Raw genomic sequence first — 27,071 nt, forward strand, 5'->3', positions numbered from 1 at the left:
ACCTCCTGGGGTTCCCACCAACCTTAGCCATTCTGCAATGATGTGATTTTGGACAGCGTAAGACTCTCCTTCCTTGCCTCTTTGCTCAGGAGTTGCAGTGGTCCCACTGTCATTGGGAGTGAATAAAGTAGGTGAGGAGATATTAAGGAGTGGCTTGAGGAGTTATGGTAACAGCAATCACCATCATGACTTCTAAGGAGCTCCCATAGGAAGAAGCAGGATTTTCAATAAGCAGGACTTCCAGCACCTTCAACTGCCACACAAGTGCCACTGGTTGCCTTTCCCAATCTGAGTGTGCAGCTGCCATCCCCAGTAAACCATCCAGGCTGGGAACTGCAGAAGTGTCACATTTCAGCCACATCCCATCTGTAGCCACCCGCAATGAACCACAGTGCAGTGAGTGCTCATTCAGAAGAAAACATACCCCCTTTCTCCAGCCCCTCCTTCTGCTCGCCTTGTCCTTGAGCACTCTTCATTCCCAGCTCCTATCTGTGGCACGCTCCTATAATCAGGTGCTGTCCTTCATGCCTGCTATAAAGGCAAAAGGAGATGCTGTGCGTGCATGCAGGCTGGCAGCCCCAACCCGTGACATGCTGCAGGCCATCATCAAGCTGTGCTGCGGCATTGCCCATGACCACCTCCGCAAGTTGCCCGGTAAGAACCACTCTCTCCTCACGTCCCTAGAAAAATTGTGCAGAAATGAGAATGCTATGCTCTGAAAGTTCCAAAGGAGATGCTAGGGGGAGACGCTAAAGAGATCAAAAAGAAGATACTCAGAGGGCCCTGAAGGAGATGCTAAGGGGGTCCTAAAGGAGAGAGTAAAAGATGCTGAGAGGGACTGCAAAGAGATGCTAAGTGAAAATTGTAAAAGTGATGAAGTTTTCAGCTGGGACCTGGTTGGTTCAGCCAATACTAATGTGGCTTGTTTCCAGACCAAATGAGTGCATGCTTTTGCTTTTTATGGCATACATCTTCCTCAGTGGTCACTAGCACGTCTCTTCCCCAGGCCTGAAGACAGCAGCCACTGCGGTGATGCAGGAGTTGACAGGCTCCCACTGCCTACATTCTGAAGTTCCTCCTTGTATCCAGAGACTCATGGGGAAGGATGCTGGTGAGCAGCCTGGGCAGCCCTGACCCTTGGACAGTGCATTCCTCAGCCCCACTGCAATGAGGGATTGGGAGGGATGAGCCGTCAGATGCATTGATTTTTAGGGGGCAAAGCTGCCTTAAGGATGAGAGGTAATGGTCTTAATTTGTGCCAAGTGAAGTTCAGGTTGCACACTAGGGAACATTTTTATTCAGAAAGAGTGGTGCTGTATTGACACAGGCTGTCCAGGGAGGTGGTGGAGACATCAGCCCTGGAGGTGTTGCAGAGCTGTGGAGATGTGGCACTGAGAGACATGGGCAGTGGGCAGGTGGGGGTGGACTGGGGTTGGGCTGGGTGAGCTGAGAGGGCTTTTCCAACCTGAATGATTCTATGATTCTGGTCTCTGGGCTGCTCTCCATCACTCCAGTGGTATCCCTAGTGTTGATGGGGATGCTGAAAGGTGAATGACCTGTAAAGGCCACCAGAGCGCCTAGTGGAGCTGACAGCCATGTACCAGGGTTTGGTTTGATGTCTGTGGCTACAGACACCACCAACTCACTTGAAGACCCAAAACATGGTGAATTCACCTGGCATGCACTGCTGTACCCACACCCCATCCCTCCAGATATACGCAAAGTTGGGCAGAGAGAGTGGATTTTTCACACTTCTCTGTGTTTCCACCCGCTCCTGAAGCCAGGTGCGCAGAGCCCACAGCAGACACGCAGCCCTCCAGCACGGACCTGTCCTACATCCACCAGGGAGAAAAGGCCCTGCAGCGAGCGCTGGGCATCCTGCAGCAGCCACACTGCTGGCAGCCAGAGGCCGTGCCGGTAACTGACCCGACCCCATGCACACCACAAACCCCACCCCGAGGCGCGGGGTGCAGCCCTGATGTGGGTGCTGTGCCTGCAGAACGCGGGGGCCGCAATGTCCAGCACTGCACTGCCGGGGCTGGGCCGCGTCTTTCGGGCCGAGGCGGTGCTGGCGGTGCCGGTGGGCCGGCTGCAGGGTGAGCTGTTTGAGCGGCTGGAGGAGATGCCCCGCTGGAACCCCAGCCTCAGCCACGTGGAGGTAGGCAGCAGGACTGCCAGCGGGCATTAAGACCCATTGAAATCCCACTGTACACAACGCGTGTGCTGCAGGTGCTCTGCCGCCCGGGTGAGGACACGCTGGTGACACACGAGGTGACAGCTGCCAGCCCAGTGGGACGCAGGGACTTCGTCAGCACGCGGCACCGCAGCAGGACACGGGCAGCCATCTACCTGGTGGGCACCACTGCCCACCTCGAGCGGCCACCCGCACCACAGGGCTGTGTCAGGTAACGCAGGTCACAAAATGGCGGGCTGTGGGGAGGAGGTCTCACCTCCTGTTTTGTGGTGTAACCGCCCTGTCCTGCAGGGCCGAGACGCGGCTGAGCTGTATCGTGCTGCAGCCGCTGCCAGGCAACCCGAGCTGCACACGTGTCACGTGGCTGCTCAGCATGGACCTGAAGGTAAGCTGCACTGTGGCAGTGCCCCCGTGCTGGCCCAGCACCCGCCATCCTTCACGTGTTTCTCTCCCCCAGGGCTGGATCCCCACCTCGGTCACCAATCGCGTCCTGCCGCAGTGTCAGGCCAAGTTCATCGGGCACCTCCGCCAGCACCTCTCCTCCACTGCCTGTCTCTGACCCCAGCACACTGTTATTCATTTGTGGAGAGGTAGCTTTACATTTCTATGTGTATATATATGTGTGCATATGGATAGGATTTCCCATCCTGTGCAACCACAGAACCGAGGCAGGTATCACTGCAAAGCACAGACAGAAACCCATCCTTCCTCTTATAGCTCCTTCTGGAGCCATGAAGCATGACTGCAGCCACTTTGGGGGGCTTGGAGCCTATATATCCCAGTGGCTTTGCTTATTTATTGGAAAGATGAAGCCGCTTGCAAAAGCCATGTGAAACCCCGGCTGATAAATAGGAGCTAAATAAAACACAGAAGTGGCAGCTTACTATGGAAGATCCATTTCAATCACACACTGGTCATGTGCTCCCATACCATACTATTCCCACACTCTAAATAAATCAACAGAAATAGACAGTGATGTGGATTTTTTTCTTTTTTTTTTTTCTTTACATTATGTTAGAGTTCCAAAAAAAAAGAAAAAAGAAAAAAAGAAAAAAAAATTGAACCCAACAAAATTAATAAATATTAAAAGTTAAAAAGCTCTGAATCTGGTATGTACAAAACTTTACACATTGCAGCGCTGACCAAAGAGGCAGGCAGCATGGTGTGGGGTGAAGCGGGCATGCTGCATGCTGCAGCCTCTGCATGACTGGGAGAGAGCCACTGGCACACATCAGCCCTGCAACACCTCCATGGTAGCAAGGCTGAGGCAGCCCCAAGGCACCAACCTCCTCTGCCATACAGCAATGAACCACCGCAAAAACTAACACAAGAAAGCCATAATGCCCAGGACAGCATCAAACAGAGGACTGTAGCTGACAACTTTTTGGAGGTTGGGTGAGAACACATGCATGATGCACCCTGCAGACATTACAATCCTGCACTGACACAGCTGCTGAAGCTGCAGGAGAGATCTGTGCATCCTCCTGCCCTGCTCTGCATGGGGTTGAGAGGCTCCTGGGATTGTAAACAGCACCTGCAGTGAAGCATTATCTTTGGCACAATAAATAAATGCTGGCACTCCCAGAGGAGGGCCCTGTGAGGGGCATGAGATGAGGCAGGATATGAGGTGTGCTGGTTGCTGGCTCAGACACGGGGCTCCATTCCATCTCTCATGGTATCCACTTAATGCAGCAGTCGGGTCATCCTGCCTCAGCCTAGGAGTGATGTGGGGCAAGAGCATCTTAACATCCCTTCAGCTCTTTTGGTACAATTTGGTAGCACCAGCAAAGGGTGATGGGGGCTTGCATGCCAACATGAAATACTCTAGCTTCAAACATCTCCCAGCACCACGTATGTTGTGGATGCAGCGCACTGCTCATGCACTAATGGCACTGCAGCCATTATCATCCCAAAAGCAGCGTGTCCTAAAGCCACTGTGCTCATGGGGCATGCCCAGTACTCTGGCCACCTCGCCAGCAAGCCCTGGACATGCACAGAACCACAGCTGAATTATAGCTGAGTTTGGAAAGTGAATTGGAGATAGTGAAGGACAAAGGAGCAGTTCCCTGTGTATGCACTTTGTGGGCTTCCTTCTTGGAAACTGAGCACCAAAAATAGAGCATTCTGTCCACCTACCATCCTGTCCTCAGCCTCCCACTCTGTTCTCCTGACACAAAAGGAAGGCGCCCAACACCTCCTGTGCTCCCAGGCAAGGAAAAAGTGGATTTGAGGCACCCCCAGAACTGAAGAACACGCTTACTGCTCTAGAGATGCCCATCCTGCCTCTCATGCAGCCAGGAAGGCAACACCATCACTGCCTCAGGTGCACCAAGCCATACACACCTCACAGCATCAGCCTGGCCCTCCTCAGATCTACCTCAGCAGCCCAGAGCCTCCTCTCTACCAGTGCCCACAGCCCTTGGAGGGACAGAGCGTCCTCAGCTGAGGTCCAGCTCCCCTGCAAGCTGCATGGAGCCCTATGCTTCTAAAGTGCTGTGCATATATCTAGTACTTGGCACGATATTTTTAATGGCATTAATCCCAACCCTTTTCCCACCATGGGACAAAAGGTGGAGGTGCAAGAGGGCAGCTCTCCAGCATAGCCATGACCCTAACCCTTTGGTGCTCTTCTTAGAGCTGAGCTCAGCGTGATGTTGGGGACATGGTGGCATCCCTCCCGGCACTTGGGCTTCCTGGTTTTCCCCACAAATCTCCACAGCGCCTTGGTGCTCTACAGACACTGGGCATACGGGAGAAGAGGGTCATGGTCCTGGGAATGCCAGAAGTTGGTATTAGTACAAAGCTGGCCAAGGGCATTATTGGCCGAAAAGTCACCGCTGGGTGATAGGCATTTTGGAAACCCTGTTTTTGGTCTTTGGCCTTGTCCTTATTGCTCGTGCTATGGTTGGTCCTCCTAAAAGAGGTCATAGAAGAGAGGTTTTGCAGGGAGACCCCAGCTTCCTGAGCATCCACATGCTCCTACCCAAAGCTGGGTCCCTGTGAGCACCATGACAAATGTGCCGGTACCTGGAGGAGGCAGGGGCTGGCCAAAGAGCCAGCGTCCTCCTTCCAATCCCCTCCTATTTTACTGCTTGGAGGAGGAAGAGGAAAAGGCAACCTTAAAGCCCCCGGTTTAGCACCTTGGAAGTTGGTGGCCCATGCCTCATGGGCCGGGGCTCTGAGCCACACATGGAGGTAAGAACCCTGTCTAAAGCAGCCAAGCTGCTTTTTGCTCCATTTGACCTTTTTTTCCCTTGTGGCACTGCCAAAAAAAATAATGCCACAGCTGGGAGAGGGGAAATGAAAATCATGAGAAAACAGCAGTTTCCCCAGGAATTTTGGGAAGGGCCAGGTCATTTCCAAACCTGGCCACCCAGGAAAACCACTGCTGGAAGTGGGAGAAAAGGAGAGATGGAGAAGGAGGATGGAGGAGAACGGCTCCAGCTGAGCTCTCAAGCGGGGTTACCTGGCTGCCTGGCCCCCACCCTCACCCTCTGTCCCCACAGATGACTCACTCGGGGCTGGGACCTCCCTGAGAGTGGCAGTGGTGGGGTCAGCACTGGGTGTCCCCTGCACAGAGGAGCTGGGGTCAGTGGGACCGGGCATCCCCATAGCGGTCCCCATGGGGGTGCCGGTGGGTAAGGCAGTGACGGAGGCTTTCTTGCCACAGGACTCGCAGCAGAGCTTGTTGTAGCCAGGGATAGAGCAGTAGCGTGCCAGGACCTCCATCTGGCAGAAGATGGATTTGTCTCCGAGGCAGGGCTCCCCTGGAGAGGGACAAAGCAGAGAACAGAGCATCAGTGAGCACATGCATTCACGGTGGTATTCACCTCCCACAAGGACAACAGGCACCAGTGCTAACTGTGCTCTTTGCCCCATTGCAGCAATTTTTGCAATGCTTGGATGGAAGAGGTGAGGGAACTGGAGCATAAAGCCAATCCCAGGATGGAAGCTGTGATGGATCCCCAACTCCACGAGGTGGCAACCTGGCACCAGGCTGTGCACCAAGGCAGGCTGGATGAGGTTACATCCATCCCAAGGGGGTTGCAGGATACCTCCTTCCCCCAAACACTTGCAAGAAGATGGCAGCAAGCTGGGCTGCAGGCACAGGACATGCAATGTGTGCTCGAGTCGCCTGAGATCTGCCAGCCTTGCAGCCACCTGCCCTGCCTGACAGTGGAGGATGCGTACCTAGTCTGAGGTGAGCAGTGCAGGGATGGGGCTGTGTGTTGGGGCACTTACTGGAGGAGATCTTGCTCACAGGGTTCTGGGGCCTCCCCCGGGGCTCCCACTGCCCTCCAGGTGTGACGTGGTCACTAGCATTGGCGCTGGCGGTGATGCCAGAGGGCTTCCCTGCAGAGAGAGCACCACGTATGAAGGCACTTGAAATATCTTAAAGGTGTACTTCTGGTGACTTCTTTAGATATTTTCTTAAAAACAAGGTCATTTGGGAAATGTCTGGTTGGCCACCCAAAAATAATCCAGCCGTTAACTTCAGAGTGCCCACCTCCATCCTACCCTTGCTCAAGTCAGTGTGACAGAAAATCTGCAGCCACCTGCAGCGAGCCCATGCCACAGACTGTCCCCACACCCCCACTCTCACCCAGACAGACAGCCACGTGGCAGCCCCGGATGGCCTCTGGCTTGTCCCCATGGCAGCGCCCTCCGCTCTCCTCACCCCTGCAGACCACCTGCCGCTGCTGCACACCGTCCCCGCAGCTGGCTGAGCACTGCGCCCAGGGAGAGAAACACGGCATGTGGGTGACAGCCGGGCACCCCCACGAGCAGCTCTGAGCCACACGGCCCCATCCCCACATCGCTTACCTGCGACCAGGCACCCGTCCTCCACTGTGCCGGGCAGGGCAGGCGGCTGCAGGGCCGGCGGGTCTCAGGCCGCTCGGCACTGCAGTACTTAGCGTGCAGGGTGCGGTTGGTGCCATCCCGCAGGCGCTGCACACACTGCACGGCCCGCACCTGCAGTCCCAGCTTGCCGCAGGACTTGCTGCAGGCACTCCACTCCTCGGCCACCCAGCTGCAAGGGGTTGGGGACAGCGTTAGTGGTGGGGGGGAGGAAAGAAGGTCCCTGTAGGGCAAATTGCAGCTCAGATTGCACAGCAGGGTGCGATGGGAGCACCCATCCAACCACCCATCCATTCCGAGGGACTCACGTAGGCTGGGAGCACTCCTGCAAGTTGCACCGCCGCCGGATGGGCTTGGGCTTCTTGCCGTTATCACACAGGTTCCTATGCACCATGCGGTTGTCGCTCCTCCGCCGGCAGCCGTACTTGGTGTACTGGATGCCTGGGAAGCAGGGAGTAGTGTCAGGATTCTCCCACTCCCCATCTTCCGGCAGCCCCACCAGGATGGGTCCCCAAAGCTCCAGGGAACCCAAGCACACTGCTATGATTCACCCAGGAGATACTCACAGGGGTGTGAGCAGAGAGAGGCTGCAAGGGCTGAGCAGACCCAGGGCCTCCTCCACAAAGCCACCCGGGCAGGTAGGGTGGACTGGAGGAGCTCAGCCACATTTTCGCAGCCAGGAAGAACAAGCAGCATGCAGCAAGTGCGGCCAAAGAGCTGCTGCGCTCTGCCAAGTGAACGGTGCTCGCCTGGGAGCAGAGCAGATTGGGGCTAAGCTAGCGTAAAACATGAACTGTCTGTCACCCCGCAGGCAGCCCGGCTGCAGCAAGGTCAGCAGAGCCAGCGAGGGTTCAGCTTCCATCTCCATGAGTCCCAAAATCTTCCAGCACCATGCCAGGAAGGAAAGCAGTAAGAGCCAGCACAGCCCGCTGAAGCCTTTTCATTTATTTCAGCACAGAGCCGTGCTCAGCGTGCCCAGTCAGCCTCACAAGAGCACACGGTAACTACAGTACAAAGGAAAAAGTACCTCCTCCACACGCCTTTGAGCACTGAGACCAACTCTTGAGGGCCCACTCGTAGGAGTCCATCTCCTCCAGCAGGACATTGTTGTTGCCGATGAGCGGCAGCAGGTCCTCATGGATGATATACCTGTACATCAGGCTGCTCCTCACCGCCTCTTCCCTGGGGATGAGCTGCAGGCGGCAAGAGAAGCAGGGAAGGAGGGCAGGGAAGGAAGCATAAGTGATGCCCAAGGTAAAACACCCTCTCTTAAGCCACCCATCACCTCCCACCATTGGGTGATGGCCACTCACCAGAACACTGATGGCCTCTTGCAGAGGGCCACTGGTTTTCAGGCTCTCCTTGCCTTGTTCCACGGTGTATTCCCATTCCAAGCCCATCTCAATGAACACCTTGCTGGTGATTTCTTGACCCTTGGCGTTAAGGATGAAGTTACCAGTAGCTTGATTTTTAACAGCTGGAGGAAAGAAATAAGTACTTCAAGTAAGTCTCTGATCCCCCCCAGAGCGGAAGCACCATCAACACAGCAGTGCCTCCCATAAGTCCCCTGCTCTGCTGCTCCCAGTGCTCAGCCTAAACTGCCCCAAAAGCCACCCATTGGTGGGACGCACCAATGCTGTGGGATGCTGGCTCCATCTCCTCTATCTGCACATGTCTTGCCCCTGCTGGAATCTCAAACATCTTCAGAATGCTCCCTGGATGACAAAGTGGACGGAGGAAGGGGGAAGAAAGCTTTCAGAAACTGAGGGGCAGGAGTAGTTGGTCCCCCAGACACTGCTTCTTTGGGGTGCTGCCATGGGACTGCACACAGCTTCCTCACCTGGCTGCTTTGGGGTCTTGGCCAAGGTGCCCTTCACTGTCCGGCAGTGGGAGTTGTCACCCCCACAGACCCCACACTTGTCCTCCTGCTTCAGGGAGCCGACCTCCTTGTCGCAGCCAACATGCTGTCACCCCAGGGGAAGAGAAGGCAAGCAAGGTCATGGCCCCACGCCCGTGGCATCACCATGACTCAGCCCCACACTGTACACCAGGTCGGTCTCTGGGCTTCATCCCCAACCCCATAGGGTGTAGATGAAGGGAATGCAAGAGCTCCTTCCCAGCCAGGGTCAGCTTCTTACCACGCACTCGCCCCGGACGCAGATGCTGTAGGGATCCCGGTAGCTGCACCTGGTTCCATCGTGAACAACCTGGTTCATGAATACCACATCCCCTGTCCCCTCGGACTGGCAGATCAGCTCGCACTTCTGAGCGTCTGGGCAAAGCAGAAAGTAAACCAGCAAGCTGGCTGTCACCTTCAGGTTCCCAACCTGCAGCAGGTGCCGAGGGATGGCACCCACCGTCGGGATGCTCATAGGGCAGCCAGGCATGCTTGCTGTCACGGTGGGTGTAGTACGAGTCACGCTTGGAGCACTGCTGGGCACGGAAATCCTCATAGGGCCCCGGACATTCCTCGCTGTTGCACACCTGGTGCTCATAGGTGGCTCCTGGGCAGTTGCGCCCACCGTAAGCTGGGCTGGAAAATAAAACAAGGGGGTGAAGGCAGCATAGGAGCAGGGATGCTGCCAGTGCAAGGCGCACCTCCAGCTTCAGCCAGGCTGGGAGGCAAACGTACGGCGGGTTGCTGCAGCTCCGGCTGCGCGAGCGCACACCGCCACCACACGTCCTGGAGCAGGAGCCAAACTTGGACCATGAGCTCCAGCTGCCATCCTGGCTGTAGGGCTGCTCTGATGTCTTCCAGATGCAGTGACCCTTGAAGCACCACTAGAAGAGAAAAGAGGTGGGGGTTCGTCCTGAATCATGCCTGGGTCCAAGACTGAACCAGCGTGGGAGCATCTCACTGCTGGTAGGGGACAGCCCAGGCAGCTGGCATGAAACTTCCGAACAATTTCATTTGCACCCAACATTCAGATTTCCACATCTCCTGGCTTCTCATCCTCCCATCTCCAAAGTCGTGAGCCCTTCCTTAGTCAGTACTCGCACTTTAACACTGTGCTAATGGGCATGCTAAGAGCCTGAAGTAAACCTGATGACATCACGAGCTTGGACACACACATCTCCCTGTGTCATAAAACCAAAGGAGTACTGCAAGGGCAGAGAGTTCAGGAAAAACAAGTCCTTACCAGAGCCATGCTGGGCAACTGGAGGGAGAAATAAGGAATGACATTACATCTTCATGCATGGGATATGCAAAAAAAAACCACAGTGGGCTCTGGAATCCAACCCAAAAGGGGAGAGTACAGCTAGTACCTTGCCCAAGGAACACTCGGTGCCATCCAAGGGGGGCCCTTTCTTGGTCTTGCAGAAGTAAGGGTTGTCCGGGTGGCTGCACCACAGCTGCTTGCAGGGGTCAAAAGTACGGAACTGCAAAGCAAGCAGAACATTGCTGTTGGTATCGTCCTGCCCCACAGAGAGTCTACTCTCAAGGCAGGAGAAGGTCCCAGGCTCGTGGTGAGCACAAGACAAGGTGACAGGGACTGGACAGCAGCAAAGTGGCAGCACAGGGACTATACTCACTGCTGTGCAGGTCTTGTAGCCCACGCCAAAGTCAAAGCGGCACTGTTCATCCATGGAGTAGTTAATGCCTGGCAGCTCAGGGAGTGAGGGCCACTGGTGCTCAAAAGGATCATCCAGCAGGCAGTCGTAGGAACTGCAGAATGGGACAGAGGCAGGGGATTTCTCTCCTTCTCTCACGTCCCAGCTCAGAAATCCCAGTTCTCTGAGTCCCACAAGCTTCCCGCTGCCACAAAATGTGTTTCATAGAATCACAGAATCATAAAAAAGGCTTAGGTTGGAGGGGACTTTAAAGATCATCTAGTTCCAACCCCCCTGCCATGGGCAGGGTTGTCAACCACTGTGTGCTTGCACATCAGCAGCAAAGAGCAACCCAATGACCCACTCCATCTTCAGGCTTCAATGGTGTTCTCCATGGCATTGACACACAAAACCACTCTGGTGTGCTTCTACTGCCTTTTGGAAGGGGAATGGAAAGGAAGCAACCTACTGTATGTAGCGGTTGAGCTCCTGCTTGCTGCAGCGGGACCAATGGTAGCGGTGGAAGGCAGCCTGGACCAGCGGGGCCATGATGCTGCCCATACTGGTCTCATCAGCACAGCGGTTGCCCTGGCCATCATGCTCCATGCCCAACCTGTCAGAAAAAGACAGTGAATCAAGTTGCCCATGGGATTTGGCACCCCAGGAAGGGTGTGGGAAGCCCTCTTGGCCAAGCACAGTGCCAGCTCCATTGCCATCACTTACACGTGGCCGGTCTCGTGGGCCACCACGAACGCCGAGGAGAAGCCATCCTCGTGATTGAGGGTACAGCTGCGGAGAGGGTGGCACATCCCCGTCACTGGTGCATAGCCTGCAGAATGTGAAGGAAGGACAGGGGAGGAGAGGGAAGAGATGGCTTTTGAGAAAGGCAAGAAAATAAAGAGACAAGCAAGAGCCTGTCATAATTCATACTACCCTTCTTGGCATTGAGGGGCAGGAAACTGTCAAAGGAAAAACTCACGGGTCCCAAGGAGCTTTGGCTAAAGCAGGACAAGATCACCCTGAGTAATTCTGCCACAGCATTTGGGATGAAGGCAGAGGGTGAGCTGAGAGGAAGGCTGGGCTCAGCAGGAGACATGGGGAGAGAACAGGAGGATCCCAACCCATCCATCACCCATCCCGCCAATGCAGGCTATCTGGAAGAGCCCCAAAGTCAACAGCAGTTGAGCAGACAGTGTTTGATACTCCACAGTCAAAAGGAAAGCAAAAGTCAAGCTAGGGGGCTTGAGAAAGAGAAGTGTGTAATTGGGTTTAACCGCACAGCAATGAGTCAAATTCTGGATAAGACATTTTGAAACATTTTTTTTTCCATGAAACTTTCCACAAGAAAGAGCAACAACGTGGAAAGTTTTCTGGACGAGAGGGAATATATTTTGTCTAGAATGAAAATGGGATGATGTCCCAACCAAAGAGGTTGTCAGTGTCTGGCAGGGGAATGGGATGAGGAGACACAGAAAGGACACTGACATCCACAATGAAGGCCTGGGTGAGAACTGGGAGAATGAAAGAGTTCTCAGCAGTGACACAAGTAGTACCTGAAAAACATTCAGTTGGTAAAGAGCAGCTCAGCACCTTCCCAGCTCCGAGAGGCTTTGCCACCAGTCATCCCACACTGACCACCTCTTGCCCCTGTGTTTCCCATGGCAAGGCAGTGCCCACACGTGAGGCAGCTCCTGCTCCAGCCTCTCGTAATGCAGAAAGCCAGAATTTCATCAGCTTTCCAAGATTACTCAGTGCTGGCCACTGCTGCTCTCCTCCACACTGTGAGCTGCTGCCAGCACCAGAAGTTTTTACAGGCTCCCCAGGGCTCGGCTTGGCTCTGCAGAGGAGAGCAGTGAGGCTCCAAACCGCAATGCTGCGCAGTGTGAGGATGGAGATAGCGCTGGTCCTTCTTGTGCTGAACAGCCAGAGGGGAGCCTCAGCCACCTTCTGGGAAAAACCCACCGGTAAACCCCCCAGCACTACATCTTCCAGACTCCTGCCCATATGCCAAAAAACATCCTCTCACCACTGCCTTGGGGCACAGTCATTTGGCCAGAAAGCTTCAGAAAAACAAAACAACAACTAAGTCACAGCGAGTCAAACAGAGCCAGGTTCTATAGGCCCCTGACAAGCTCCCTTGCTGGCTCTCCCTTGGCAAACTGCACGTACACGACCGAGATGAATACAGTACCTTGCATACCTGCAGGACCAAAATCTTGCCTGGTGAGGAACACGGCGTGGTCATGGTGCTCAGCGTGATCGGGGTCGGAGCGCTGCTGTGCGTGAGCCCAGCGGCACACCTGCTCCAGGCTCCGGGACGGGTTCCCACGCTCGATCAGGCTGACTGACTGGGAAAAGAAGCAAGAAATCAAAATATAATAAAATAAAATCGAGGAGCTTAGCGTATTGGAAAGCAAGGAGCATTCCGATTCCTGCTCTGGCTCCTTAGCAAGATGCTGATGCTCAGCATTTTTCAGCCTTGCAGTGCTTGAACAACAGGGTTGGAGACCCCATTAGAAAACATCTTCAATATCTTCAATTTTTGTTCAAGATGACCACTTCGCAAAGATGCACTCATGACAATCTCCTCTCTACCTGCTGGACAGACATCTGCTGAGCTCAGGAGTTGAAGAAGGGTCAGAAATGCTGCTCTTCCCATAAGGAGCCATTGCAGTTTTTATCCTGCCAAGTGCAAGGCAGAGACAAAAGGCCCAAGCGGTGGGGTTTCCTGAGAATGGTGGCAACCTCAGCCAGAACTCAGTGCAGAAGCAGAGTCAGCTGTGCTATGCTGCCTGCACCATGTCATCTCCCAGAATGTTCTCGGGAAACATCAAACAGTGGTGGCCTGGGACCTCACCCGGATCCAAACATCTGCACAAGATTTCCACATCATCCCCAAACTTAAACAGTGACACAGCCGGCCATACCAGCTGCCTCTAGCGCAGGGTTCTGCAATGATTAGATCATCCTGACCGCAGCCCCCGAGCCCTCATCCCACCTTCTCCTCCACGCATCACATCATCCTCTAGCCCCAAGCATGGACACTGCTGGGAGGGAGCCAGATGCGCTGCTGGCTTCCCCGGCCAGCAGTGATGTTCCTCTCAGCCAGGATTTGCCAAAAATGAGACTGCCTCTGTTCTCATCCTTGCGCTCCCGAGAACCATCGCCAGGTCTCTAGGATGCATTTTGTTTCTTCTGGCCAAGCAGAAACAATCAGGGCTTTTCTCTAACATCCACTGGGGCCGATTCATGGACCACACACAGACATTACCGCATCGGGCTTGTTAGCATTCTTCCTAGTGCACTTTGTGTAGTGTAGGGGCTTGCCATGAAATGCATAGCAAATTGCATTGTTCTATAGAAAACCTTCTGGCTGAAAACCAAAGAGCAACCTAAGAAACAAGAAACACTCCTATGTCCCAGTGCCTGGTGCTGCCCTTACCTGGCGGTACCCCACCATGATCATCCTGACCAGCACGATGTTGATGTGAACACCCAAGGACTCATCATGGTAAATTTCATCTACCTGAAGAATGAGAAAAAAAGATAAAGCAGAGGGGGGGTCTGAGACCTTCACAGCTAGCAAGGCAGCCCCTGGTCCCTGCTGCTCTCCACGCTCCTGCGTTCAGCATCCTCCCACCCACCACCCATCCCATGCCCTGCAGGAAGAATGGTTTAAAATAATCATCTTGTGGCTTTCCAAGGAAATTCCTGGGAGGTGGAGCTGACATGGGTCTTACGTCCTGCTCATCCAGGGTGCCTGACCCATAACACACAGGGAGGTGCCTGCAGTGCAGAGGCCAGCACGGAGATGCCTGGCCATCAGCTACATGTTTAGCTTCCCACATAAACATGTACATCCCAACACTGGTTGGCAACAAGCATTGCTCCCCAGCTAGGTCCAGCCCTGACGTTCTCATTCCTCTCCACTTTCCAAGACCAGGTGCAAAGACCGCATCTCCCTCCTCCCACCCCCAGCTGGCTTTGTTCTTGTTGTGCTTTAAAAACCACAGAGCAGACCAGCCAAAAAAGCAACATTTCCCAGGAATGGGGGCTCAGATGTTCAGTGACATCACCAGCACCAACAAGAGTGGCTGCCTTTCCCATGGGGCCCCCTCCACCACAGAGCATCTCACAGCAAGCTGCAGCACTTGGTGGATACCAGGAAATGCTTGGGGCTGTCATGTTCTTGCAGTTGGAATAATTAAAAAAAAAAAAAAGAAGAAGAAGAAAAATTGATCTTATCAAAGCAAGGGTATTACTCAGCTGTTGTCCCGGTGAGTCAAATCTGACCTACTGCTTCAAAACCCTGGGAGCAATCCGCAGGAGGAGACAGCACAGCACAGAGAACAGGGAGGGCTTGTGAGTCAGTATGGTAACACATACATCAGTGCTGCTGATAGAGATCACTTTGCAGAGGAAATCATGAGCTATTACCTTCTTTTTCTGCACTTTGGGAAGAAAGAGGTTTGAAAGGGCAGTCCTTAATGGAACTTCTCTCTGATCTTCCTTTCGCAAATACCTGTTCTGCTCAAATATGCTAACAGCAAACAGCAACATCCATCCTTTAACACTCACCACCCCATATTCTGAAGACGTATGGTCAGAATTAATAAGCTCTCCGGCCCTTCAGCAGAAAAACAAGAGGGACAGCCTGTGAATTTATAACTTTCTGTGGTTAGCAGGTATGGTGGTGATGGACTAACAGTTGGGCTTGGTGATCTCAGTCATCTATTCCAACTGTAATGATTCTACAATCAGGAGGAGAAGGACTCCAGGACTTCAAGAAATCATCACTGATTTCAACCATCTTGTTTTATTTCAGGTTCTCCTGGGGTTGCTCTCCTCAAAGCTGGGAGCCATGCGGGAGGACACGATGGTGTTGAGGAGCAGCAGACAAAACCCGAGATGAAGACACAACACAACAGCATGAATATCACGGCATCCTGCCCATGATCCAGCAGTGAAAAGGGGGAACTAATTTCCCTTGGCTCTTCCATGATGAATATTAAAATTAACGTTGTAAACAGAAGCCAGGTTTACAGTTTTTTTCCCTTGGTTTTTTTTTCCCCCTTTTCCCTCTAAGCTTCCACTTGAACAATGGCTGTGGATGCCACATGGATCCAGATGATTTTCCAGGTGACATGAGAGCTTTGTGAGGCCCAGGACTGACAGCAGGCTTCTGTTTGAGTCAGTCCATTCCTGAACCCAGCGTGAGCCAGCATTAGTGCAGCCATGTGACCACCAGCGGCCCAGGGCTATGCAGAGGTAAGAGAAGCCCACTCCTGCCACATCTCAAATGCAGCAAACAGCTGAGAAAAACAGATAACCAAATCCCCAGTCCAGTCCTGCTGAATGCATCGCTTGAGATGGTTCTGCACCACATCCTTATCTCTAAATTGGAGAGGTGTGGATTTGAAGGCTGGACTATTTCGTGGATAGTTGGTTGGATGGTTGCAACCAGAGGGTTGTGGTCAACGGCTCTATGTCCAAGTGGACTCCAGTCAGGAGTTGCATCCTTTAGGGGTCTGTCATGGGACCAGTGCTCTTCAACATCTTTATCACAGAATCACTCAGGTTGGAAAAGACCTTAAAGATCATTGAGTCCAACCACAACCTAACCATACTAACCTAACTCTAACAACCTTCTGCTAAATCGTGTCCTGAGCAGGAATATGATTTGATCATGTCATGATCAACCACATAGACAGTGGAATCTAGTGTACCCAAAGCAAGTTGGCCAAGATGAGTGGTGCAGTTGATGTAATAGAAGGAAGAGACACCATCCAGAAGAATCTGGAGAGGCCTGAGTGAGGTTTAACAAGATCAAGTGCGAGGTGTTACACTTCAGTCATGAAAACCTCAGATATGCATACAGACTGAGAGAAGAACTTGAGAGCAGCCCTGCGGAGAAGGACCTGGGAGTCCTGGTGGATGAAAAGCTGGACATGAGCCAGCAGAGTGCTCTTGCAGTCCAGAAGGCCAATGGTATCTTGGGCTGCATCAACAGAGGGGTGGCAGCAGGGAGAGGGAGAGGACTGTCCCCCTCTACTCTGCCCTTGTGAGGCCCCATCTGGAGTACTGTGTCCAAGCCTGGAGCCCCCAGCACAAGAAGGATGCAGAGCTGATGGAGTGGGTCCAGAGGAGGGCCACTAAGAAGACCAAAGGACTAGAGCACCTCTCCTATGAAGAATGGTTGAGGGAAATGGGTTTGTTTAACTTGGGGAAGAGAAAGCTCCAGGGAGACCTCGCTGCAGCCTTCCAGTACTAAAAGAGAGCACATAAGCAGGAAGGGGACAGACCGTTTCACATGTTTTATAGTGACAGGACAAGGGGGAACGGCCTTATACTAAAAGAGGGGAGATTTAGGTTAAATCTTGGGAATAAATTCTTTACTCAGAGGGCAGTGAGATGCTGGCACTGCTGCCCAGAGCTGTGGATGCCCCTGGAGATGTCCATGGCCATGGATGGGGCCCTGATCTTGTGGGGAACAACCAGCCCACAGCAAAAGTTGGAGCTGGATTGGCTTTGAGGTCCCTTCCAAACCAAACTATTCTATGACTCCACAGCAACCTCTGCAGCTGATTCAGAAAGCAGATAAGGAGCAGACTGTCAGCGCTTTGGGAGAAAAGCCCTCCAGAAAATACCTGTTGTGCAATGGAAGAGCTGGCATGCAGAGCTCCTTACCTAACAGGGTCAGATGCCAGCCCGTGTACTGCCATCATCTGGAAAGGCACACTCTCCAGCTTCATTTAAGAGAGATATACTGCAGAAGACACTAAAAGCACAGTCCAGCCATGGGCTGGAGGCACAGCAGCAAGGCCAGCAGCCTGCAGCACGCTGGGGGGCAGCAGCAGCAGTGTAGCACAGCGCCAGGACCCCGCTCCCACCACGAGCCACCCCGCAGCCGTCTAGACTCCCCCGTTCCTGAGGGAAGGCAAACACAAAGAGAGCACGAGAAGAATTTGCCAGGCGAGCAGAATCGCTGACGTTTCCAAATCCCAGGTCTCGCGGGCAGGGCGGCCAAGTCATCTTCAGCCGCTTGCCATGCGCTCGCATGCCTCCACGCAATGGCTGTGCTGTCCCAACCACACGAGCCCGTGTACGGTGGGGAAAGCGCATGCATGTGTAAGAACAACACCAGAGGTATTTGCTGTTGTTATTGCATCGCCAGCAAGGAGGCGGCTCACGGAGCTGACTTTTATTTTGCAAGCTCCATGGGGAGGGAAGAGAATCTCTGCCTGTTCAGCACAGAAGTTAGGTAACCCCAGGCTAAAAATAAAGCTGGATCTTTGCTCTTTCCCCAAATCCCTCTTATGTGGGGTCTCGGCAACACTTTTTCCCTACAAACAATGAACTCCCAATGTGCTGGAGGGAGTGCACAAGTCAAAGCCTCGCTCTGACTCATGGGGTTTCCTTAGAAACCCGAAACAATGGGAAAACACCAAGCACATCATGCAGTTACCCAAACGGCGGGGCACAAACCCTAGTGGTGCACAGGGTCCCACAACAGCCCTGCTCCCACTCAACGCAATACCTCCAGGGAGGCATTTATCCGCATTACGTTACTTTTCCCCTTTCATTGATGCAGAGCTTCCCACCCTCCTCATTCAATTCCCAGTCCTGGCGCTGCCTTTATCTGAGCAGTCGGCACCCCGGTGAAAAGCGCTGCCGCCAAACCATGAAATGGGGCTGAAAACCGCCTTTTGATGCACACTGGCAGCCCTTGTTCCCCGGTGGGAAGGGGCAATGAGCTCATCTCCGGCACCCCAAGTAGAGAAGACCCCACAACATCCTCCGTGTGCAGGAGGAGCTAATGGGAAAATGGGGAAAAACTGTCAAAAAGCAGTTTGCGGATATGGTGTTGGAATTCCCACCACCCTGCACACCAGTACATAGCATGCGGAAAGCATCAGAGAAGAAAAGGTTGCATGGAAGGCATTGGGCTATGTAAAAGAAACAACTTCATAGAATATACCAACTTGGAAGGGACCCATAAGGATCACTGAGTCACTTCAACTTCTCCATCTCCTTTATGTATTTGGGGCTGGTGGCACTGAAAACACCCTGAGGATCAACCCAGAGGAAGCTCACACCTCTTCTGAAAGGTGGCAAATCAGCACACCCCTCCTGCACTTGGTTTACCCTGCAGCCCTAAGAATGAAGCACGGCAATCCCTCCCCGCAGTCACCCCCAGAGACCCCCCAGCAGTGCCTTACGATGTTCATCAGGGTGAGGACGTAGTTCTGCACGTGCTCCTTCCCATGGAAGCGCACCACCGAGTCGTCAACGGCCAGCAGCACCTCGATGTTGTAGCCATCCCTCCTGGCGTGCCGCCGCCGGCGCTCCGCTTCACCCAGCCGCTCGGCCAGCCGCTCCAGCGAGTTGGGGAGCTCACCCAGGTGCACACCTGGCCACCAGGGGGGCAGGAGGAGAAGGAGAGGAGGTGAGGAGAGCTACTGCTGAGGGTCAGGTTTGGGGCTCAGCACAGCTTTGCTGATGCTGGGTGTGGAGAGGGTTGCAGCATGGTCCAGCGAGCCCATGAGGATGGGCCTGCTGGGGAACATGTGCTGGTGGTGGTAATGAGGTTTGGGTTGGGTTTTTGGATCCATGTCTTCAAGAGTACTACTTCTAATGAAGTCCCCTTGTAATGATAACACCTCAGATCAATGGAGGGGACACAACGAGCATCCCCCTGCTGCTGCATCCTGCTCTCCCCCCCCTACCAGCAACCCTAACCCCAAACACCTACAAGTGGGCAGGTGGGGCTAAGCTGAGTGGGTTGAGAGGGCTTTTAGAACTTGAATGATTCTGTGATTCTATGATTCAATCGACCCAGAAAGTACCAAATCCACCCCCAACAATAAGCCACGAAACTGTTGCAAAGCCAAAGCTAAGTTGTTGCACATCCTGGCACCCCAGACACTAGCAGGGTGCATGCCCCTCCCCAGAGCACCTCCAGCCTGCCACAAGCAGGTACTCTACAGAATGCAGGGGCCCATGGAGCCCTACCTGGGGACTGTGGGGAGCCACGCTGGACAGCCGTGCGGGGATACACCACATGGGCACGGCCCCGTGCTTCCGTGTCCTGCTGCCCACGTTCTAGTGGTTCAATGAAGAACTCACCGCTGTCCGTCCGGATCAGCCCAGCCTGCAGGATGCAAGGAGACAGGAAAAAAGAGGAAAAACGGGAATGTTGCATCCATTTATATACCCACAACTCTTTTTTGGGACTAAATAGGCTCGTTTGGTCACCTCCCTACTAAGCTACCCCACAACCCTACCATTGAGTGCCAGACCCTGCGTGGCACCAGGCTGACTTCACAGCCAGCTGCACGTGGATGAACCTTAATTTCTTCTGTGGGTAGGAAAAAAAAAAAAAAAGAGAGAAACCAATCCCAAAACCCTGACTACACTTCAGGTTATATCTGTACACCACTCCAGAGATCCATCTCATCTCACCAAGTTCCCCTGCATCCCCTGTGCCAGGGAACACCCAGCTGTCCCCACACACATCGTTGTCCCCCAGGCCACCAGGAAGGGAAGCTGCCATTCCCTGCTGAGATGGCAGTGGGAGGAAGGAAAGGAACGCCGCCCATCTCTGCCCTGAAGCATTTGGGATTAACACAGGGGAATACCTTTGGTGACACACTGGACAATGCCACAAGTCCCACTGCTTCCCAAATCCTGGCAAGTGTGGGCAGGACGTACAGATCAGTTCCCCAGTCACACGAGCCCATTCATACAGCACAGCACAGACCCACTGGAGCACTCATTGGGGCATCGTGGATGCATCACCGCATCCCCACGGCATCAGCCAACCTGGCTCTGTTACGCTTCAGCAGATTTCCTGCTCCACTTTGCTTTTCTCAGCTGTTTATCTCCTCCTGAAAGCAGATCTGGGATTGCTGTGGGTTTGGTCCTCCTTCTCAAGGAACCTTGGCACACCACGCTACATCCTTTCTTCCTGCATGCAGCTGCAGCCCCAGCACAGGGCTTCTGGGGTCTGTGCTCCGTAGGGACAGGGGGCTCCTTGAATTCATGGCACTGTGTTTACAGTCCCTGCTCCCCTCAGATACCAAGCAGGAAGCTCTCCCCATGGAGAGCCCCATTTTTTTATGCTTACAGCTGCCAAACCTCATTACCACTGAGGATATAAACAACACAAAAGTCCACAAGGATGCTTGAATTTTAGAATTCACGTAAAATTTCAGAGCTCCCCACCAAGGTGAGCTGTCAGCTACCCCACTGCCCAACATGAACCACAGAGCCCTGAGGGCAGAGCCCTGGGCACGGCCCCAAGCACGGCCGGCACGCCAGGATTCCACATGCGTGAATGCGCCCAGTGCTTCCCACCGCCCGGCGCCCGACACAGAGAGCAGGGCTGCTGCCTTTCCCATAGGATATTCCCCATTGGGACGCAGCGCTTCAGAAGGTCTCTTTGAAGTCAGCCCTACCAGAAAAAAAGGGAAAACACTGATATTTTTGGAAGCAGCCCTCAGCACAGCAACTGCTGCCAGCATGAAGAGAGCTGGGGAGGATGAAGGCTCTCCTCTAGTTCCTCACTGAGCCCTATGGCAGAGGAAGGGGGCTGCCCCCACATCCCCAGCACCCCCAGCATCCCCCAGGGATAAAACTCCCCAGGAACCTTGGGAAACCCTGAGCATGGAAAAAGTCACCAACTGTCCAGGGAAGCAGAGAAGGGGGGAGCGGAGACGTGCCTATGGATTTTTCCTACGCATTTCACACTTCATTTGAACAAACCGTCCCAGAAAGCGGCACTGCAGGAACACGCGCAGCCAGGGGTCGTGTGGGGAGAAGGTTCGGGGCAGTGTGCCCTGCTACCTGCTTCCTACCCAGCCCGCAAAATGGGGCAGAAAATGCCATCTGGGGTCTCACGGCTTCTGGGGGGATGCTCCGCCCAGCACAAATAGAGTCAGTCAGGTTGGAACCAGGAGAGCCAAAGATGCTCAGAGTGGGCACAGCCCCAAAGCTGCCACCCAGCATCACAACCTGCAGCTCCCACTGCAGCAGCAGTGCTACTGGCTGCTTGCTGGAGGCAGAGGAAACATCCCCACTGCTTTCAACCGCATCCAAGTTCACTGGCTGCAGAGAGCTCCGGGTCACAGAGAACTCTCTGCTGTTTCCCAGTCTCGCTGCATTCAGAGGAGATGCTTCCAAAGCTGGGGATGATGAGCTCAAACTGCTGGCAAAAAATAAACTGCCGGATGGACGCGGAGTATTTATTTCTAGCCCTGCCGCTCTATCATTTCTGCTCGTAGAGTAACACCACGCGCCGTATAAAGAGAATGGAATGCCAAATTGTTTGTGCTAGCGGCCAAAAACAGCTGCGGAACTGCCAGAATAAAACAATAAAAAAAGAAGCAAGGGAGAAAAAAAAAGCAAAATGAGAAGTTTAGAGCGACCAAAGTGCAACCTGGGAAGTGATACTGAAAGGAAATAGTAAATGCTGGCCTGGAAAAGGAGAGTTAAATTGGAGTAAATTGGCCCAGAGGAAGTTCGAAGGGCAGTGATTTGAGGCAGAGAAAAGTGAGGACAAACTCCTGAAGCTTATTCAGAGTAGAACCCCACAAACAGGTTTGGTGGTGGGGATGAAGAGGCAACGGGGCTGCTGCATTGCTGGATCACCCTCAGCCATTCCAAGGCCACCAGAAAGCCCAAATATGAGCTATTGCCAAAACCATTGGGGTTGCTCCTCAAAATGATGCCTACAGGATGCACGGGTTTGCTTGGGAGAGGGACATGCGGGCAGAGCTGTAGAACCACTGCATGGTTGGGTTGCAAGTGACCTTAAAGCCTACCCAGCCCCACCCCCTGACGTGTGCTGGGTGCATCCCAGCAGACCAGGCTGCCCAGGGCCCCATCCATGGCAACCAAGCACCTGCAGGGATGCCGTCTGGGTGAGAAAGGAGCAGCAATGCCACCCTCACCCTGGTGGCCATGGTACCCACAGGGTAGTATCCCCTGACCCAGACCTGCCAAGCTCTTCACGTTGGACACCCAACCCAAAGCACAAAGAACCCCAGTGGCGCGGGGCCCACACCTACCAGCCCATCACAGTTGCTGATGGCCACGGCTCCACCCGGCACGCCGGTGATATCCCCGGTGAAGAGGCAGTGATGTTGCAGGGGCTGCCGCAGGCGCAACCCGAAGTCCTCCTGCCACTCAGCCACGGCACGCGGTGGCACCAGGCCGGTGTTGGGCCGCAGCCGGAGGTGCAGCTCGCGGCCCAGCACCGTGACGTTGAAGTAGAGGGGGCGGCTGCCAGCGCCGTGCTGGGAGGACGCATGGCGGGCACCACGGCGGCGGCGGGTTGGGGCGGGGGGACAGGGAGCTTCGGTGGGGGCCGTCGTCGCCGTGCCACCCGATAGCACGTGGGAGAGGAAGCGGCCGCGGCAGTCGGCACTGAAGGGCACGGTCACGCCATACTCGCTCAGCTGGCCGGATAGCAGGAGCTCTGCGGGACACGTGGGGGAGTGGAAGGATGGGGGGAAGGATGGGGGGGTGAGTGACCAGACGGGTGGGTGAATGGATAGGTGAGCGGGTGGGTGGGTGGATGAGTGAACGGATGGGTGAATGCACGGACGGGTGTTTGGGTGAGTGGGTGGACAGGCAAGCGGGTGGTGGATGCAAGGATGGGTGGGTGATCAAACGCGTGGGTGAACCGATAGGTGAGTGGGTGGATGGATAGGTGGATGGAGATGGATTTGGGGTAGACTGGGGTCACCCCAGGCAGAGTTCCTCCCAGCACCACTCCCACACCAACCACCGCTCACATTTTAACCCTCTCTCCAATCCCCGCTGCTGATGCCATCCTACTGCTCGTCCCCAACCCAGCTCACCCTCCCCCAGCCCCGAATCCTCCCTACCACCCCCCGGCTCAGTCCCCCGTACCTGGGCCGCCGGCGGCCAGGCAGCCGTGCAGCGGGACGAGGCAGGAGAGCACCAGCCGCAGATAATCCATTTGGGGCCGGCGGCTGCGGGGCGGGCGGGGCTCACAGAGCTCGGCGCCCGCCTCCCCCGCGCCGCCGCCGCCGCCGCCGCCGCTGCCCGGGGCCGGGGCCGGGGCCGCCGCCTGCGGGGAACGGGCGGCGCCGAGCTGCGCGCCCGCGGCCAACGCCGCCGCCGTGAGGGCAGCACGGGGCGGGCCGGGGCGGGGCCTGGGGAGGGTGGGGAGATGGGCAGGGGACGGGAGGGGGAAATAGGGGCAGTGAAAGGGGAGGTGAAAACAAAAAGGAGACGGTATTGAAGTGAAGGAAAAGTACGCGAAAAGTTAAGGGGGGGAGGACAAATAGTAAATCAAAAGAAAAATGGGAATTTTAAAGAAAAGAGGGGAAAAAAAAAAAAAAAGGAATAAACAGCGCAAAAGTGGAAGAAAAAAAAAAAGAAAAAGGAAAAAAAAGTGGAAAAAAGGAGAAAAAAGTGGAAAAAAAAGAAGAAAAAGTGGAAAAAAAAACATAAAGGGAAAATAAAAGTGGGGGAAGAAAAAAGGAGAAAAAAAGAGGAGGATAAAAAAGAAAAAGAAGGAGGAAAAAAAGTAAAAGTGAAAAAAGAAAAAAAAGGGTGAAAAAGAGGAAAATAAAAAGAGGAGAAAAAAAAAAGAGGAAAAACGGAGGATAAAAGGAAAAAAAAATAGGATATAAAAGAAAAACGAAAAGAAGAAAAAAAAAGGAAAAATAAGGAAAAAGAAGAGAAAAATGAGAAAGGAAAAAAAAAGAGAAAAAGAAAAATGAGCGAAAAAAAAAAAAGAAAGAGACCAAAAAAGTGGAAAAAAAAAAAAAAAGAAGAAGAAAAAAAGAGAGAAAAAAATGGAGGGAAAAGAGCAAGAAAAAGAAAAGAGGTAAAAATATTAAAGAAAAGCAAATAAAGAGCATTCAAAATGTACAAAATAAAAACCAAAGGAATAGCAGAAGAAAAAGAGCAGGGGGGAAAAAAGCAAAAAAGAAAGGAGGTTAAAAAGAAATCGGCAAAAGAAAAAGCAAGGGTAAACAACCAAAAAATAAAGGCAAAACAAATTAAAAATAAAATAAAATAAAATATAAAGCGAAGATTTTGAAAAGGAGAGAAAAAAAAAAAAAGGAAAAAAAAAGTAGAAAATTTACAAAGTTGTTGGTGTGCATTTCATGCACTGCATGACCTCATCCCTCAGGCATGCCGGCCCCGATTAGATTAAAACCCAAAATATTTACTGCCGCCGCACTGGGGGCAGAAGGCACGCATTGGGAGTGCAGCCCCAGCCTGTAGGGCTGCGTGTGGGGCCTATGGGGGAAAGCCCCACGGAGGTGTGGGGAGCTGCTGGGGAGGCTGCCATGCCTGGACAAGAGCGTGGCACCGCAGGGCTGGGTGCTGGAGGCCGTGGGCTCGGCCTCCGTGCCGTGTTCCCATCGTGCCACACAACAGGAGGCCGCCATGGGGTGGGAGCAACACGGGAAGAGGGATCTGTCCGTTCTTCAAGATGGAGATGCCGGCCTTTGGGTCAGGCCGCCCGGAGCCCCAACCGACCCAACCATCAGCCCTTCCCGCGCAATGGGAACGGACCGAGGGAGGTCTGTTCCTGCAGCGCTGGGCGGCTGCCAGAGCCTGCTGGGAAAGGAGAGGGGAAAAAGTTGCTCTCCTTCTAGGAACGGCCGCTCCAGCCAACAGAAACCCCCTGCCATCCCAAATGTCTGGGGGGACCCCAATGGCAGCGTGGGGCAGTGACACAGTGAGCCATGGGTTCCCACAAGCCCGCAAGCCACTCGGCAGGCGAATATCCCAAATAAACAGCAGAGAATCGAAGAGATCAGTGCGACGAACAAAGCTCTGCGCGGCCGCCCTATAGATGCACCTTCCCCTTATTCATTTTTAATCACATCCCACTTACTGCTGCGGGAAGCCCAAAGCCACACTCTGCGTTTCCTCCTCGCCATCCCCTGGGGCTTTGCTCATCCCCACACTGCTCATCACTCCTGCACAGCCACACATTCCCTTCATCTCAGCACAGGGAAGATCAATTTTTCATGTGCAGCCCTTCTCCTCACAATGTGCAAGGAAACACTGCTTCGAGCCCACACTCTGCACCGTGCCCCCAACTTTTGTGATTGCTGCTGTTAATGGATGCAGTCTGGGGCTGCTGGGGGATGGCTTTATTTTTAGTTTTCCAAGCCCTGGCTCTGCAGAAGCATCTTAATTGCTATTCTTTAGCTGGAAAATGAAACACAGATGCGTTGCCTTACCGAGGTCCAGCATCCTCCCGCGTGGCGCAGAAGGGAAAACACAGGAACCTGCAGAGGGCTGTGGGGTCAGGGCTGTTCACCAACATTGGCCCAGCAAAAAAATCCATGCACCCTCTCAATAAATAGAGGGGGGCACCGCCCCATTGATAAATTGAGTGCCCAACGTGCAGGCAGCCCCCAGCCTGCCCTCTGTGCCGCATCTACCTTCAAAGAGAAACTCCTTATGTATATATCACCTCATTATACCCACGTATATTCAATTATACCCTTATTCGTGGCCTTTGAAATGGGAATAAACAAGAAGAAATACTTAAGCACTGGCATGTTTCAGCACACACGAGCACGCCAGCCCCCAGCATGCCATCTCCAGCAGGCAGAGGGCTGGGGAGGCGGCTGCAGTCCCTCCCCAAGCTGCAGGGTCCCACATCCCATCCCTCCCACAAAGCCCACGTTTACTGACGCAAATAGCTTTTTTCCATCAGTGGAACGTGGGTGTTTTCCTAAAGGCGTTGAGTTTCCACATCCCACCCGGGCATCCCTCTGGAGATGCTGTGGGGCACACCTCGAAGCAGAATTTCCTTTCCACTTGCAAACATCACCCTCTTTATCCCAATAACAGCGAGGGAGTGTGCTGGGGGTTGCTGGGTGCAGGCATTCCTGATCCCTGCAGAGCCGGGATGCCTGAGGGCGAGGGCTCTGAATGCCTGCACACTGCAGCCATGACGTTCCCACCCCAAAATAAATAGGGCACGGCCCCTTTTCACACCCAAACGCATTCATACCCATCAGCCCTTTTCTTCCAGACAATTGCTTTTGGCCCGTGTTGGAAATCACTTGTCAGGAAGGTGGGAAAGCGGAAAGAAGCCTTTGAGACCCCAGTGCAGGTGATGCAAATCTCCAGCCTTCAGATTAAAGGGCTGGAGGGCTGCAGCAATTAAAGACTTGCTCATTAAGCCCCTGCTCAGTATCCCCCCCCTTGTTAGGGAGGGGGCACAGCGCACCCCTGCCTCTCATTATGAGCCCAGCCCAATCAGCAGAAAATACTCAGCAAAACAACGATGCAGGCAGAAAGAAAATGCAAAACCAAAAGGTTTGCTTAAGCTGGAAAAATCAAATGCTGTCAAGGGAACCTTGGGGGAAATCGGGGCACGCGCAGCCACAGCAGGAATCAAGCCAAGGAGTTTTCTTTCTTTTTTTTTCTTTTCTTTTTTCATAAAGAATCTTATGCT

General features: G+C 53.7%; 2 protein-coding genes across 4 annotated transcripts; one reads left to right on the top strand and one right to left on the bottom strand.

Moving 5' to 3' along the window:
• Positions 1-162: 162 nt before the first annotated feature.
• LOC116235110 (steroidogenic acute regulatory protein, mitochondrial-like) lies at positions 163-3,194 on the top strand. 2 transcript variants are annotated; one of them, XM_090144932.1, is made up of 8 exons: positions 163-654; positions 1,007-1,111; positions 1,781-1,917; positions 2,000-2,158; positions 2,230-2,405; positions 2,486-2,579; positions 2,652-2,784; positions 2,912-3,194. In XM_090144932.1, exons 1-7 carry the CDS (start codon positions 525-527, stop codon positions 2,751-2,753), a joined length of 903 nt encoding a protein of 300 aa, XP_090001058.1. In that variant the 5' UTR covers positions 163-524; the 3' UTR covers positions 2,754-2,784; positions 2,912-3,194. The 2 variants fall into 2 exon arrangements, with proteins under 2 accessions (XP_090001058.1, XP_090001057.1); XM_090144931.1 differs by lacking the exon at positions 2,912-3,194 and having other exon boundaries at positions 2,652-2,845.
• A 79-nt stretch (positions 3,195-3,273) lies between these two features.
• ADAMTS14 (ADAM metallopeptidase with thrombospondin type 1 motif 14) lies at positions 3,274-23,635 on the bottom strand. Of its 2 annotated transcripts, none has more exons than XM_031602926.2 (22): positions 23,522-23,635; positions 22,675-23,084; positions 19,619-19,757; positions 18,826-19,016; positions 14,049-14,132; positions 12,807-12,954; positions 11,330-11,435; positions 11,076-11,219; positions 10,589-10,721; positions 10,322-10,435; positions 9,687-9,835; positions 9,412-9,587; positions 9,193-9,326; positions 8,895-9,018; positions 8,686-8,769; positions 8,368-8,531; positions 8,082-8,247; positions 7,363-7,495; positions 7,019-7,226; positions 6,798-6,924; positions 6,437-6,547; positions 3,274-5,961 (listed from the first exon to the last, which is right to left on the bottom strand). In XM_031602926.2, the coding sequence occupies exons 1-22, from the start codon at positions 23,589-23,591 to the stop codon at positions 5,657-5,659; spliced, it is 3,420 nt and encodes a 1,139-aa protein (XP_031458786.2). In that variant the 5' UTR covers positions 23,592-23,635; the 3' UTR covers positions 3,274-5,656. The 2 variants fall into 2 exon arrangements, with proteins under 2 accessions (XP_031458786.2, XP_031458785.2); XM_031602925.2 differs by having other exon boundaries at positions 3,275-5,961; positions 12,798-12,954.
• Between the last annotated feature and the right edge of the window lie 3,436 nt (positions 23,636-27,071).

The sequence above is a fragment of the Phasianus colchicus genome, chromosome 8 (assembly GCF_987193195.1).
Source record: "Phasianus colchicus chromosome 8, bPhaCol1.hap1.1, whole genome shotgun sequence".
NCBI classification, from domain to species: Eukaryota; Metazoa; Chordata; class Aves; order Galliformes; family Phasianidae; genus Phasianus; species Phasianus colchicus.

What these genes read in the sequence shown, in the direction of transcription:
- LOC116235110 (XM_090144932.1), top strand. Translation starts at nt 525, where the DNA reads ATGCCTGCTATAAAGGCAAAAGGAGATGCTGTGCGTGCATGCAGGCTG. An exon ending in GGCAGCCAGAGGCCGTGCCG is followed by an intron (nt 1,918 to 1,999) that starts GTAACTGACCCG and finishes CTGTGCCTGCAG; the next exon opens with AACGCGGGGGCCGCAATGTC. An exon ending in CCAGCCTCAGCCACGTGGAG is followed by an intron (nt 2,159 to 2,229) that starts GTAGGCAGCAGG and finishes CGTGTGCTGCAG; the next exon opens with GTGCTCTGCCGCCCGGGTGA.
- ADAMTS14 (XM_031602925.2), bottom strand. Translation starts at nt 23,591, where the DNA reads ATGGATTATCTGCGGCTGGTGCTCTCCTGCCTCGTCCCGCTGCACGGC. An exon ending in GCCCACGAGACCGGCCACGT is followed by an intron (nt 11,220 to 11,329) that starts GTAAGTGATGGC and finishes TTTTTCTGACAG; the next exon opens with GTTGGGCATGGAGCATGATG. An exon ending in GCCCTATGAGCATCCCGACG is followed by an intron (nt 9,327 to 9,411) that starts GTGGGTGCCATC and finishes TGCTTTGCCCAG; the next exon opens with ACGCTCAGAAGTGCGAGCTG.